At 42.0% G+C, this 13,545-nt stretch overlaps 1 protein-coding gene across 4 annotated transcripts in view; it reads right to left on the bottom strand.

Annotated features, from left to right (window-relative positions):
- The window catches only part of EXOC3L2 (exocyst complex component 3 like 2), a 457,018-nt gene that overhangs the window by 214,833 nt on the left and 228,640 nt on the right, over window positions 1-13,545 (bottom strand). For all 4 annotated transcript variants that reach the window (XM_069207753.1, XM_069207755.1, XM_069207754.1 and 1 more), the window contains exon 2: window positions 10,922-11,622. In XM_069207753.1, coding sequence (XP_069063854.1) covers window positions 10,922-11,600 — 679 coding nt within the window. In that variant the 5' untranslated portion in view covers window positions 11,601-11,622. The remainder of the gene's footprint in view (window positions 1-10,921; window positions 11,623-13,545) is intronic.

Here is a 13,545-nt window from a genome sequence, read left to right as displayed (position 1 = left end):
TGTTACAGCCCAACAGGTTGCTGTACCAGAATTGGCATGGCCATGCTGGAGCAATCAGTGTTAGTGAGCATGATGCACTCTGACCTTTCTCAGCACTCCAGGAATGAGGGGAAAGAGTGGCGAAGCATAGCAAAGACATTCTACCGTATCATCAAAAAGGTAGTGCTCTTGGTCACCAGTTGCCAGTATGGGATGGTAAAATACCGGCTTTTCTTGCTCTGTGGGGTGGCAAGGGGGTCTAGAGTTGGATGACCCCATTTTCAGCAAACATACTACAGCTAATCCTGGAGAGCATCCCACTTGCGGTAGCCGGACAGTGTACAACTAAGGGTGTCTGTCTGGTCATTCTAACCACTAGTAATTGTTCCACAGGAAAGTCCACGCTGTTCACTGTTGCACAGCATTCATGACTCCACTGAAAGGAACTCATTTCTTAGGCCCTCTATTTGGCAATGTGGAGCACTGAGGTTGTGTTGCCAGTCTCGATCAACACCGTTGGCACACAGTCATGGCAGGGAGGTTGGAGTTCTAGCCTGAGGTTCCTTAGCTCCAGGATGTTCATATGGGGGATTGGTCCCAACCAGATGCCACTTGTGAACAGTTCCTGCATGCGCTCTCCCAGTCTTCAATGAAGGCATCTGTTGTCATAATAATGGTGTTCATAGTGGGCTGATACAGAAGGCCCACCTTCAGGCTATCTGAGAACCTCCATCTGTTTGAGTTCCTGCTTAATCAGCCTCATTTCGAGGCAAAGGAAAGCCACTTGCCTTATACATTAGGCTCAGTAATGATTTAGAAGTCTTAATTGGAATTGACTGACTGTGACCAATATGTTTTTCTTCCCATTGCATTGAGGAAAACACTTTGGCAGGATATGTGCCTAAGATTGCTCCAAGAAACTGCAGTCTTGTTGCAGTCTCAGGTAATGGAAATGGCTGATGTAAGAAACTCTGCTTCCTGAGGCAAGCAAAGGACTGTAGGGTGACCTTCCAAAAGGATTTCTTCTTTAGAAACAGGTCTAATTCTCAGAAGTCCAGGATAGGTTTCCAGCCCCATGTTTCTTCCTGACCAAGAATAACTTGGAACTGAAACCCAGAGTTCTTTGAGATTGCTGCACTTTTTGTTTAGAATTACAGCTCCTGCAGTGGTGGTGTAACAAAAGTCCCAGCAGCCCCTGTGGTGCAGGGGGACCCCTGAGCTCCAGAGGGCCACCTCGGGCACTGTGCAACAGGCCTGAGTACTCCTGTCTGAGTCCTGAGCATGGGGGCACCCCTTCAGGTTTTAGATAGGGGGCCCACCTCATGTTTTGTTATGCCACTGTCCCGCAGGTGCAGATAGTGCTCTTTTTTTCCTGGATGGATGATTCGAAGGTCTTTCCAGGCATTCCAATTTGTGCATGGACTGCATGATGTGGAGCACCAAGCAATCTTTGCCCATGCAGAAGTAAAGCAGGAAATAGTTCCCCTACGGCCTGTGTGAAAGTGTGTTTGTGGGACAGCACAATGATAATTTAAACTCTCTTTGTGGTATTTTGGGATTCAGAAAACCCTCTTCTTCCCCATCGATTTGATGTAGTCATAACAGCCTTGGTCTTTGTCTTGTGTATAACCTTGATCATATCTTGATTGTCTGCATGGAAAGTACTGGAGAACCTGGTATTGAATATATCTTCCCCTCTTAGCTTGGAGACACCTGGAGCCATGAAGGAAGTGGAAGGAGCATGCATGTATTGTAGACTATACCTTTGTCAGTGTATATTATGCAAAGCATCATCCACAAGCTCGCTAAAAAAGATGTCCTCCTAGAACAGACATGTTAAGGATTTTTGTCTGCACTTTGAGAGGGAGAGAAGTGAACCTCTGCCAGTCTTATCTTCTAAGAACTGCTGTTCCTGCAAGTTGATGAAAACCAGCATTTGAAAAATGCACTGATGCATCAATGATGTAAGCTGAAGCATTAGCCCCTTCCTACACTATTGCTTTAGCCTCTTTCCGCATGACCTCAGCAATTAAGCCTAAAAATGGCTAGATATAAAGTCATAACAGCCTAGCATGGTAAATATGCTTGCTGCCTTTATGGAAATGGCCACCTCTGAATTAATTGTGTGGCATAACTCTTTCAGTACACCTCTGATCTCTAGCTGGAGGAGTGGAGGTCAGTGTTATAGGATTCTTTGACTGCCTCTAAGCAGCTGCCACAATAGCAGAATCTGATTTGTGGTGGTCCGTTTAATATGTTGGAGAAGCTGGCAACCTGTATTTATTTTGGATGTGCAACACCACTGTTTGTACGATGGCCAGTTCTGCATGAGCTTCAGTTCTTCTTTCCAGGTATGTTGCAAGACAGGGTGGGACTTTGAAGTCTTTCTGGGTTGTTCCTTCAAAATATACAAGAAACACTGCTGTTTCACTGAGGGCATTTTAAGATCAAACATCTTTGCTGCCCATTTGAATAGTATTTTATTCTGGATGACAATGATCCCTAAAACAATCAATGCATAAAAGTATATCCATATGATATTTTAATCAAACTACACAAAAAATTGAAGAAGCATTAAAACAAAAGTGCAGTGGGTGCTTAGTGCAGAAACATGCTTGGTACCGTCTTATAAAGGATTCACAAAAGTGATAAACCGTGATCAGTATGTGTATCTATAAAACAAGAATCACACAACTTGTTAATGAAATAGAGTACATAGAGTGCACATTTAGGGCCATATGTACGAACACTTTTTCCCATAGACACAGAATGGGGAAAAACCTTTGCTACATCTGGCCCTTAAAGTAGAAGATGTTCTGATCCCTGTGAGAATCTCAGGATCATCAGGACTTCAGAGGATAAATGAGCCTGAGGAAGAACTGAAGCAATAAATAATACAAACATGAAAATAAAGGGGAGATATTTAAAGAGAAACTCAGAAAACAAGGCATATTCATGTATTTACATAATGGTTTAAGGTCTCTTGCTTCCTTGACGGTGTCTGCAAATCACAATAAATTAGGGAAAAATGAAAAGACAGAAAATTTGAATGAAGAGTGTTATTCACCTGGTGGAATCAAGTGATCAAGGAGAGCACCTGTTAATTAGGCTCACCTTGGACAGGGACATGAGGGCTCAGAGCAGAAGGTGGTAGGAACTAATGGCTGGAGGTCTCTTACTTCCTAGGAGGCATGTGCAAATCACACTAATATAGGAAAAACAGAAATACACAATAAATAAGGATGTTTACATGTTGGGGTCAAGAGAGGAAATTGCCCCCAAGTCCCTAGTGATTTCTGGGTTTCCCCTGTACACCTAATACTGCCCATTTGAATACAGCATGAAAATAGCTGATGACATTCACTGAAGAATCCAGTTGTGAACGGGGACTTGTCTCCTACCTTGGGTAAGATGAAGTCTCCTCTTTTTTTACTCATCCTCAGAATCCCCCTCTTGATATTGCTCTTCCTTTATAACATCACTTTCCTTCTTGTTTAGTTCTGATTCCTGATTGCTGAAGCTACTAGAAGGAGTGCTAGGAGTTGCTTTGGTGGACTTTGTAGGGATAGTTTAGTAGGTTGAGGTTGTGATGGATATGCAAGGGAGGTGTGGGCTGATGTGGTAGAGTTGGTGATGGGTGAGGTACTGCTAGAGGTCCCCGTGGAGGGTAATGATGCTGTGGTTGAGCAATACATTGTTGAAAGGTTTCCATCATTTGCAGCAGTGTGGTCATGAAGCATCTGGCACCTACATTTCACTGAACTGACACATAGGTTCATAAGATGGCCCATAGTTTTGTTGACAGCCTTCAGATGGTGAACTTTGGGTCTCAAACACACATAGTCCAGATGGAGAAATATGGTTGTCATAATTCAAACACATTCCTGTAGGACGTTTGTGCCTGTCTCCTCCTCTCCTTGATCTCTTTTTCTTATTCTGGAATGTACAATACATCCTATGGTGTGAGACTACATGCCATATGTGAGGCTTGATCTGGGTCGCTGATGTTAGCCTCAAGCTTAAGTCGAAGCTATAAGCCTGTAATTGAGCAAATATCTGCAACAAAGGCAAAAGAGGCACGTCTTTCGTTGTTGACTGGGTAATTCGCAATACAGTGGCCATCGATGATGAGGATGCCATCCAAAGGGTCATTATCAAAAAGGGTCCCTGGCCATCAATGACAGGATCACTAATAGTGCCATTGTTAAGGAGATCTTTTTAGTCATTGACAGGACATTACCTGAGGACTTAGCTCGTGAGATTTTCATTGACAGTCATAGCATTGATGATGGCTTCTTTGCCATTGACAGCAGGGTCTTTCATCAAAAAAGTTTCTTGTGCACGTTAGTCCTCTTCTTTTCTCTGTGCCTTTTCCAATGATGGCTTAGTCTTGCCCTTCGTGGATGTGGATGCAGGTGCTTCAGTAGTGAACTCCAGCTGAGAGAGCTCGTATGCTTCAGTTCTTGCACTGCTTCGAGGAAGTTCTTTGAATGACACTTTTCAAGGAATCGACCCCAGAAGAGGGCGCTTTCGTTTTGGAAGGGGAAATATTCTGTTTAAGAACAAAAAAACACCAGCCTCCTTTTTCTTTTTTTAAACGCTTTACATGGAAAAGTCTTGCAGATGAAACAGCATGATGGCTTATGTGATTGATAAAGGAACATAGATGCACTCATTGTTTGGATCATCAGTATAAATACTTTTCTATCCACAGTCTCGTCAGGGCTTGAAAATGAGCTTTTCTCTTTTTCTGCCAATGTGCACTGTGTCTCCCTGGGCCAGAAGATTTTTCGAAGATGTAACAGTTTGTGATAGCTGTAGGTAGCTATAGGTATGGCTGGAGACCGGGGAAGATAGAAAAGAAGTCAAGGTACATCAGAAAATCAAAATACATATGAGCAGAGCTCTGTCCAGGGACTCCCTCTCACATGATATGTATACAAATCTGAGCTACGGTGGTCTCTAGGGGGCGCAGATAGGTCCGAACTTCCACCTCACTGCCTGAATTGTGGGTTGTTTCAAATGAACTGGATGTGCTACTAAAACCCTGTTGTTGGGCCTCTGCCCTTTCATATACTGTTTACTTCAGTTTAAAGTTATCAGGGATTTCCAGCCTAACGATAGTGAACTATCTAAACACATAAATCAATGAAAGGGGCAATGTTGGGGAAGCCACACTGTTCTTGCCAGAAAAAGCTCCTTGTATCCTACTTTAAGGGGAAAGAGCAGACTGACTGCTCAGAAGAGACATTGGAGGTGCCCTTGCATGGAGAAGAGAAGACAGTTCTCAGAAGAAGTGCTCCCTGCAAGGAAATGAGGTGGTGGAATGCTGACATAAGACATAGGATGCAAATGCACTGAGAGACTGCAATCGAGATTTAGCGTCCCACACGTCTCCTTGGGGTGTCTTAGAATTCATCTAGAATAGTGTTCCACTCCGAGACTTAGCATCTAGAAAGACTGAAGAGTTAAGGCAACTGTGACAATCAAAACGGTCAGACTTTCAAGAATCTGTGTGTGTGTGAGAAACCCCCCGCACCATCTACAGGATTGGCATTGCTGTGTCTTGGGGTGGGCACTTGCATGCTTGTCAAAGGGGTTTGAAATGGGCCCAGTGGAAGACCGAAGCTGCAAGACCCTCACAACCATCAGCTCTACTGCCACCTGCACAACTCTACCAGGTTTCTACTGGTACTGCAGTGACCTACCTTCCGTTACAGGCTACAGGTTACTGGACATGAATGTGAACTCCTGTTCAGCGGAAGCTCCTACTGAAGTGTATTTGCTTTGTGGACAGTGATGAGTGCACACCACTGCAGTGAGCTGGCATCCGATGACTGCGGCAGACACACGTAGAACCTGTGAAAGGACTTCACAAACTTCACCACTGGGATAAAGAATGATATTGTTACACTGTTTCCCAATGGAAGAGATGAGTTTACTCAACTGAAGGCTAACTGAGACCCTGTGAATGAGAATAAGCAGGACACCAGACACCCTAATAACCCCAAACAACCACCACCGCACAGAGCCAGGACCTAGTATAATGCACTAGAAAATACTGTCCCTTAAAGCACGGAAACTGCCACTAACATTGGTGCCTGTTTAATCACCCTTTACTTCTTTGTTGTGTGTAACAAGATTAAAATACTTTATTTTCTACAAATCAAAGTACTGGCGGGACAGTTATTTATTACTTACCTGATGACTGTTGAGTACTAACCTCAACACTTCCTTGAATAAAACCTGCACTGTTTAACTTTGCTACCTGAGAGTCAAGTGTTGAAGGGGTGTACTTGGTGCTCATGTTTGTGTCCAACAGTAAGGTTTAGACATGGACACCAGTGGTAAATGCCCCTGGTTGATACAATATGACCTCAGTAACTCCTGGCTGACCAGAGACTCTTGAAAAAGTTGCCATACTATGTAGCTACCTTCTGTAGACTGCACCTTTGCAAAGGGAAGTGAACTGAGATTGTATGAACTTCCTGAATATGACCTGGTATTAGCACCCTGCACCAGGACACATTCTGGAAGGTTCAGTGCGACAGGTCCAGATCCTTGTTTAGCTAAGAAATAACTGCCAGGACGGCAAATCTCAAGGTATTCAAGCACTGTAAGCACTCAATTCATCAGTTGCTGGCCTACAGGTTTTATGACAGGATGCCATCTCCCGCCAAGCTGTTTCTAATGCTGCATTGTAAAACGCCTAATCTTTAACACTACTTCAAAAAGGCAGATCTCTAATACTTTATTTTATACAGCAATAGAGTCGACAGTACACATTAGTGCAAGTATAATGTCATGCTGTGTTATGTCATATAGTGTCACGTGATCCTGCAGAGATTTGTATAATGCTGTATTTCTGTTGGTATGGCTGGCTGTGCTTTTGGATACATTCACTTTCGGTTATCGAGGATTCTGATCTTATAACAAAATCTGTTTTCCTGATGGATTTGTTACGTGCACAATTAGACACATCCGCGGATCAAATTAACTCATAATAATGCTAAAACTGTACTCATATTTTCCTATACTAATACACCACTAATTCCTTTTGGGTTCTGGAGTAGCGGGCTACTTGCCAAAAAGCGCTTCGACGCCTCATCAGGGGTAGTAAGCGCTATATAAGTACTATTACAATACAGTACAATACAATATATTCATATATCCTTGCAGCGCTGTCAGCTGTTCAGGGGTTAACTTCTACGTGATTCCTAGATTGCCATCTAATTCTGGGTCAGTAGCCCCCTGTGAGGATACTTTGGCTGTTACTTTCTGATCTGCCTGTAGACTTTATAGTGTAATTTTATTGGTATGAGATTGGGCGTTGAATTCATATGCAAAAGAAAACTCAGTTGCCCCGCTGGCTCACTAATTACAGCTGTGAATTTATAAATTGGTGCCAGAGAAGAGAGGCCGCAGAGTTTTATTGAGAGTATCTGCATTGCATAGGTCAGTAACATGCTTAATACCTGGTGTGCTAGAAGCATTCATCATGTTCTGACTGTTGTGTGCCTTTTTACTTGTTGTAAAATAACACATATTTATAAAGTATGAGTTCAACCTTGAGGCTATTGGCACTGGCACAACGGATGTTTATTGCTACCAAACGATACTCCTTTTTTTATTTTTATTTATTAGCACAATTAATAAAAAACATTGCAATCAGCAACAAAGAAAAGTAAAAAATGGAGTACAGACAATTCATTAGAAGCCCTGAACACCACAAGACTAAAAAGATAGAGGTACCAAAATACAAATAAAAGGTTTAAAAGACACAATCGTAGGTTAAAAGGCTGTGGAGCTATCACACACAGCTAAGTGCAAATGCTGAAATGTTTGTCATTGGGAGGGCTAGAAGGCGAGAGGGAGAATGAGCCATCACGGAACCCTGCCAAGACTGAAAGTTGTGCATTGTAAAGGCGACCCACTGTTTTATTATGTTAGCTCAGGATCCTAAATGCAAACAAGTGAAAAGTCACTGGCAAATTAAATTGCAGTACAAGATGTCATATTGCATGGCCATAAACCAGAAGGAAGGAGTCAGACATGGTGCAGACGCTGCTGGGCCGTGGGCCGCGGCGTCCAAACTTCCTTCTTGATGGTTTGTGGCCTGCTTAAGGAGGGGGTCAGCTTGTAATAGACATTTTCGAAAACATGCTATATATTGAGATGCCAGCCCCTTTAGACAGAACAGAATTGCATGGCGGCAGGTCCTAATCCCATTGGCATTAAAAATGTTTCTAAGGTAAATTTTACACCAAGGGAGGAGAGCAGGGCACTCATGAGGGTACTCATTTTATCAACCTCATAAGGATAAAAAACTGTGTGGACTTCACAGGATTCGTGCCTGAAACAATCAGGTGAAACACACATTCTCTGAGTGGGAGCATTAGCTCACTGACCCACAGACCCAGCTTATATGTACCTCTCTTAGGGTATATGTTGCGCTGTTAATGGTTATTTGTTTCATTCTATCTAATATCTATGTCGGGATTGTGTGGTATCTTGAAATGGCTAGCACATCAAGTGGAAACTTGAGAGACATCTATATTTCTTCTTTGACTATGCTTTTGTGTGGTCATTTGTGGTTAAAGGTGATGGTGATGGAGCGGTATTGGTGTATGGTGTTCTATTTAAAGTTGAGGTACAGCATGCCTTATGACAAGTACACAGAGGAAGTCTGTGAGAAAATCAGAAGGCATATTTGTGCAGTGTAGGGTATGAGGTTATTCTGTCTAATGTGTGTTTTTTATGTTGGTGTATGACATGTATGGGTAGCAAGTGCTGTTAGCAGATATGTGAGAGCTCACTATATGGGTTGGTTGTGCTGTGTTTGATGTGAGTGAAAGTGAGTGTCTAATATTTTCTGTGTAGGCTTAATTGATTGACTGGAGTACACTACAGTTTCAACATAATTTAGGAGTTCACACAATTTGTTGGGACAACTTTTTACAGAGATTTAAGCCGTAGTTTATGCAATCTCTAAGCACAGTAAATAACGTGTCCCTACTACCTAATTCAATGGCACTCAATTTACCAACCTTCGAAGGGAAGGAAGGTGGGTAGGGTTTGCCAAACATCCAAACCCTGAAAATCTTAAAATGGTAGTCAGGATGTTCAGGTTCTCTTAAAAACAGCCTTTCGTTTTTCCTGGTTGGGATAACAGTAAATGTATGCTCTTTTTATCAGGGGAATGTCAAACGTTATCAAAATCTGTAATAAACTCCACAGAGCTTGGTTAATGCAAGCAGAAGTAGTACGTGTAATTTTTATTTGGTACTCTAGAAAATTATCAATAGGGCTAAAGATGAAGTCAGGCAAAGTGAAGGGACAAAGGCTAACTTTAATACTTCTGCACTAGAGTCATTGCAGAAGTAAAATCCCCTGATGGAGCTTTTACTAGGCCATATAATATGTTCGGGAGTTAAACAAGAATGTGTCTTTCTCATTCTTGCAGCTGTGAACTTATACATGTTTGGAGGCAGAGGCTGACCGTTTCAGCATCTGGTCTAAGGACATGGCAACACTGTACTTTCTTGGCTCTGTGCCCCAAAATTACCATCATGTAAGTCCTTTTCTCTTGCTTCATCCTGCACTGTAGAATCATACCAAAGGAGGAGGCTTCTGACCTCCATCAAGTACCCAGAAAGGAGATCCTTCATTGAGGTACTCCATCTAGTCCTTTAAAAGGGCAGCAAAGCATGAGTGACCTTACCAATGTCCCTTCAGCTGCAGGAAGAGGCATGACTAGACCTATGGATTCAGTAATAACTAAAAAAAAAGCATTGCTGCCAATAAGAGTTGCCCAGGCTTTGCACAGTGGGCTGGCTGCCTGCAGGGGGCTGGGTGCAGCGCTATCAGCCAATCCCTCTCCCCCACTGCACAAGGATGAAGGCCTGTGCTGCAGAGGTTACATAACAATGGTGCAAAGTATGGAAGGATCCTAGTCCTACACCCAACTTCATAGTCATAGTGCACAGCTAGAGGCCTGCAGACTAGAGGTTGGCTGCTTGTGGAGAGTTAGGTGCAGGACCTTGCACAATTCGTGCTCCATTGTAATAGTCCATGATCGAAATACACAGAAGTCCTTTGAAGACAGGTCATTGGTGTGAGTGACATCCAGCAACCTTCAAACATCCTCAGTATGTGATCACAGATTACCAAGAGAATAATGCCATCCGACATCATAGCAGCAAGCTAATCTGACATCATCAATTGCCTCTGTTACACTCTCAATCCCTGTAGACAACCTCCGAATCCTAGGTCTCACAGGATCACATGCAATGCTGTCAAATCCTTCCTATAGATCATCACATGTGCTCATACCCACCAGCCTCACCTCTCAGCACTGACTCCTTTCTCCTCTCATCCCACCAAAGCTAAAATGCCTTCTTGATGCATGATTTATGACAAAGCAGGCAGTTTGTTTTTCAGTTCACCACGACCTACCTAGCGAGAAGCCAAACATGGAAAAATACTGTATGGTTGTGAGAAGACGTTATGAGAGGTTAAAATATGGGCAGGGACACGATCCTTATCAAAATGATCAAACTCCTTCAAAGCGGATTTGTATTAGATATGTCAGCATGACTGCCCAGGTGCAAGGAAATAAGGGTCAGGAAGTAAATATGGAAGTGTAGTGGTTGGGATAAACGTCGCAAGGAGGAAAGTACTTGGTCATGGGTATGGATTCAAGACATAGCATGTGCCTCAACCTTCCAAAGCAAGCTTTGGCTACCTGTTTTCTTACTTTTTTTAGAAATAGGATCACTTGATGTTGAATGAACAGTACTTTTCTGACGCCCCTTTGACAGCTAATTTTCATACTGCCAAGTGTTCTCTTAGTTTCTTAAAACAAATGTTCATATTTTGTTCAGTGTATTTTTTATTAAATTTAGCAATAGGTACAGTTCAAAGAGCAAAGTGGCACACTAACCTGAGAGGGGCTCTTTGGGTTTCTCCACATCCTCCACCTCCTCCATCAATTGTACGCACTCAATCAACCCTGGTTGGAGGAGCTTGTCAACCATTGATACCCTGCGTGGTTTTCCTACACGTCCCAATTTCAGGAAGTTCAAGCGTTTCAGAGTGTCACTGCCACCATTTGCCCCTTCAGTGGGGCTCAAATCCAAACTGGACAGGCTTTCCCTCCTCTTGCCATTAAGCATCTGAAGGATGTTGAAGTCCTCTGAGCTTCTTCGCATCTTTTTTTTCTCAGGTGTGGTCTTCAGGCTGTGATCCTCATTCAACGAGTCCATGATCTTACCCAGGAAAGACCGCTTGTCACAGTTTACTTGCTTCTCTTTGTTGGGTCCCTTCTTAACCTTAACCATCTTAAAAGGTGACAGACCAGCTATTTTCTCAAGAGTTCCACGCCTCCTGGAAGTAACTGGCACGCTGCCGTTGAGCAGTTCAGTGTTGAGCTCTATTTCATCTTCATCAAAGGGGTTGCTTCCTGCAGGGGAGACATTGCCCGAGGGGTCAAGCTCATTTTCCTCCAAGCCTTCATCAAAGGGGTTGGTGCTTTCACTACTGTCTTCCAGGATTAGATCTCCATTAGCACTGCCGTTGACTTTTGCCATTTTGATCTGATAGGAGTTCTTAAAGACAGGCATCTTCACAGCCTAAAAAAAGAACCTGAAAGAAAAGACTAGAGATTAAAATCAGATGGATTTTGCTGGAAAATGTACATGTTGCGGGTCTTTGTCCCCAGTGACACTGGTATACCAGAATCTAGCATGATAGAATAGTAAACAAACAAAGGTGCTAACGGCCTAGGAGAGGCCAACCCCATGTATTGCCACTGTAATAGGAAGCAGAATACATCTCGACTGTTCTGGAAACAAAAGATTATAGCATGTGAGTAAGCGACACATTCAGGGACCTAAACACAGGTACACATATATGAATAGGATTAAAGGAAATATGTGAATAAGATTAAAGGAAATATGTTTGGGTAATAAGATATCTAGTTAGTACCCATTATACAACATTTTGGAACACTATGTAGTCTACAGGAGTTAAAGTCCTGTCTGTGTTCGTTCATTCACTTCACTCCCCACTTTCTTCTACAGCTTCCTGAATTTTGTATTTCTTTTTAATCAGGCATACAGTCATGGTATTTCAACCCCCATACCTAAAAAGACTCACAGTTCTATTCATAGGTTATTCCAAATTACATGCTGAAATAGAGTCATCAACACTGGCAGGTTCATTTTTTAATCATGAAGCACTAATGCAAACAAATCAGATAACTGAATATCCTCTTTCGCGAAAGTGGCCTAGCAAATCATGGTCATCTTCAAACAATCTGTTACTTGGGATTGAAGAAGACATCTCGCATCACGAACGTTATTATTTAGCATGAAAACCACTGTCTCAGAAAACTATGGGAAATTATCATAACTTTCGTTCATATTGAGAATCAACCGGGGAGATGTTATGTCTCGGTCTCTCATATAGCAGTGTCCTCTTATTGCAGTCCTGGGAATACTGACACTTTTCTGAGATTTCAACCTTCTAGCAGAAGGTTAGCAGAAATATATCCCACATTCCAAATCAGAACAACGCGTTCGATTACAATTGTAATTATTTGTGAATTTTATTTAAAACTAAGAAGTATGTGGGTGTTACAAGAAAGAAGGTCATATTTCGGCACAAATTATATTAATATTTTGTAAATCAATATGGAAAGTGGTAAATGTAGGGTGAAGCTACATTGGATAATTCAAACGGTATTCACAATAGGAAGACGGCAGCAGTGTTTTATTTTTTTAAAGTGTCTCCTGTAAAGTCGCTTATAAAGTTTCGGCATCACCTCCAGAGAGATTGAAGAGAGTGACTGATGAGCAATCTTTCCTCTAGAACTTAGTTTCAAACGTAATTCTTGTCCATTTCTTGTGGAAGCTACAGCAATGATCTTAAGACAATAACGTCACATAAATCATCAAAGTAGGTAGCTCATAATCAGATGAACATATTTTGAGATGAGCTGGTTTTCAGAATGTCGTTGAATTGTACTTCTTGCCATTAAATGTCTTTTACATATAGTTAACATAAGACATTTTGTATGTATTAATTAATACATGTAACCCTTAAAAGAGCGTGCAATAATCAGTTATTCATTTAGGAAAACAAAATAGAAAAAACAATATTGGATATGTTCAAGGAAATCAAAACTTGAACGCAGTATCCAGCTGTGTGAATAGGAGTAGTTCCTGTCTGAATATTTTATCACTGATTTACAAAATAAAACAGTGATCCTTCCATAATTGTACAAAGAGATGCGCCAAAGCTAGGCAACAATGGCAGTTGGTCAATAGCGAGAAATTATTTTGTGCAGCACGTGTTGCAAAATCAAAATTTTTAAACATTGATTTAAGTAGCAAAAAATACATTGTACACTTGTGTAGTTACATGTATACATCGTTTTGTACCCCAGTTGAGGTGTGAAAAAGCATTTACGGAAAGTCACATTCTACTCCATGGGAGTACCTTGCTTGGAGAATATGTGTTGGTCACGGTGACAATACGGGTAGTGTTTCAATGTCATACCTAAAA

The sequence above is a fragment of the Pleurodeles waltl genome, chromosome 9 (assembly GCF_031143425.1).
Source record: "Pleurodeles waltl isolate 20211129_DDA chromosome 9, aPleWal1.hap1.20221129, whole genome shotgun sequence".
NCBI classification, from domain to species: domain Eukaryota; kingdom Metazoa; phylum Chordata; class Amphibia; order Caudata; family Salamandridae; genus Pleurodeles; species Pleurodeles waltl.
This window is presented reverse-complemented; position numbering and strand designations above follow the sequence as displayed.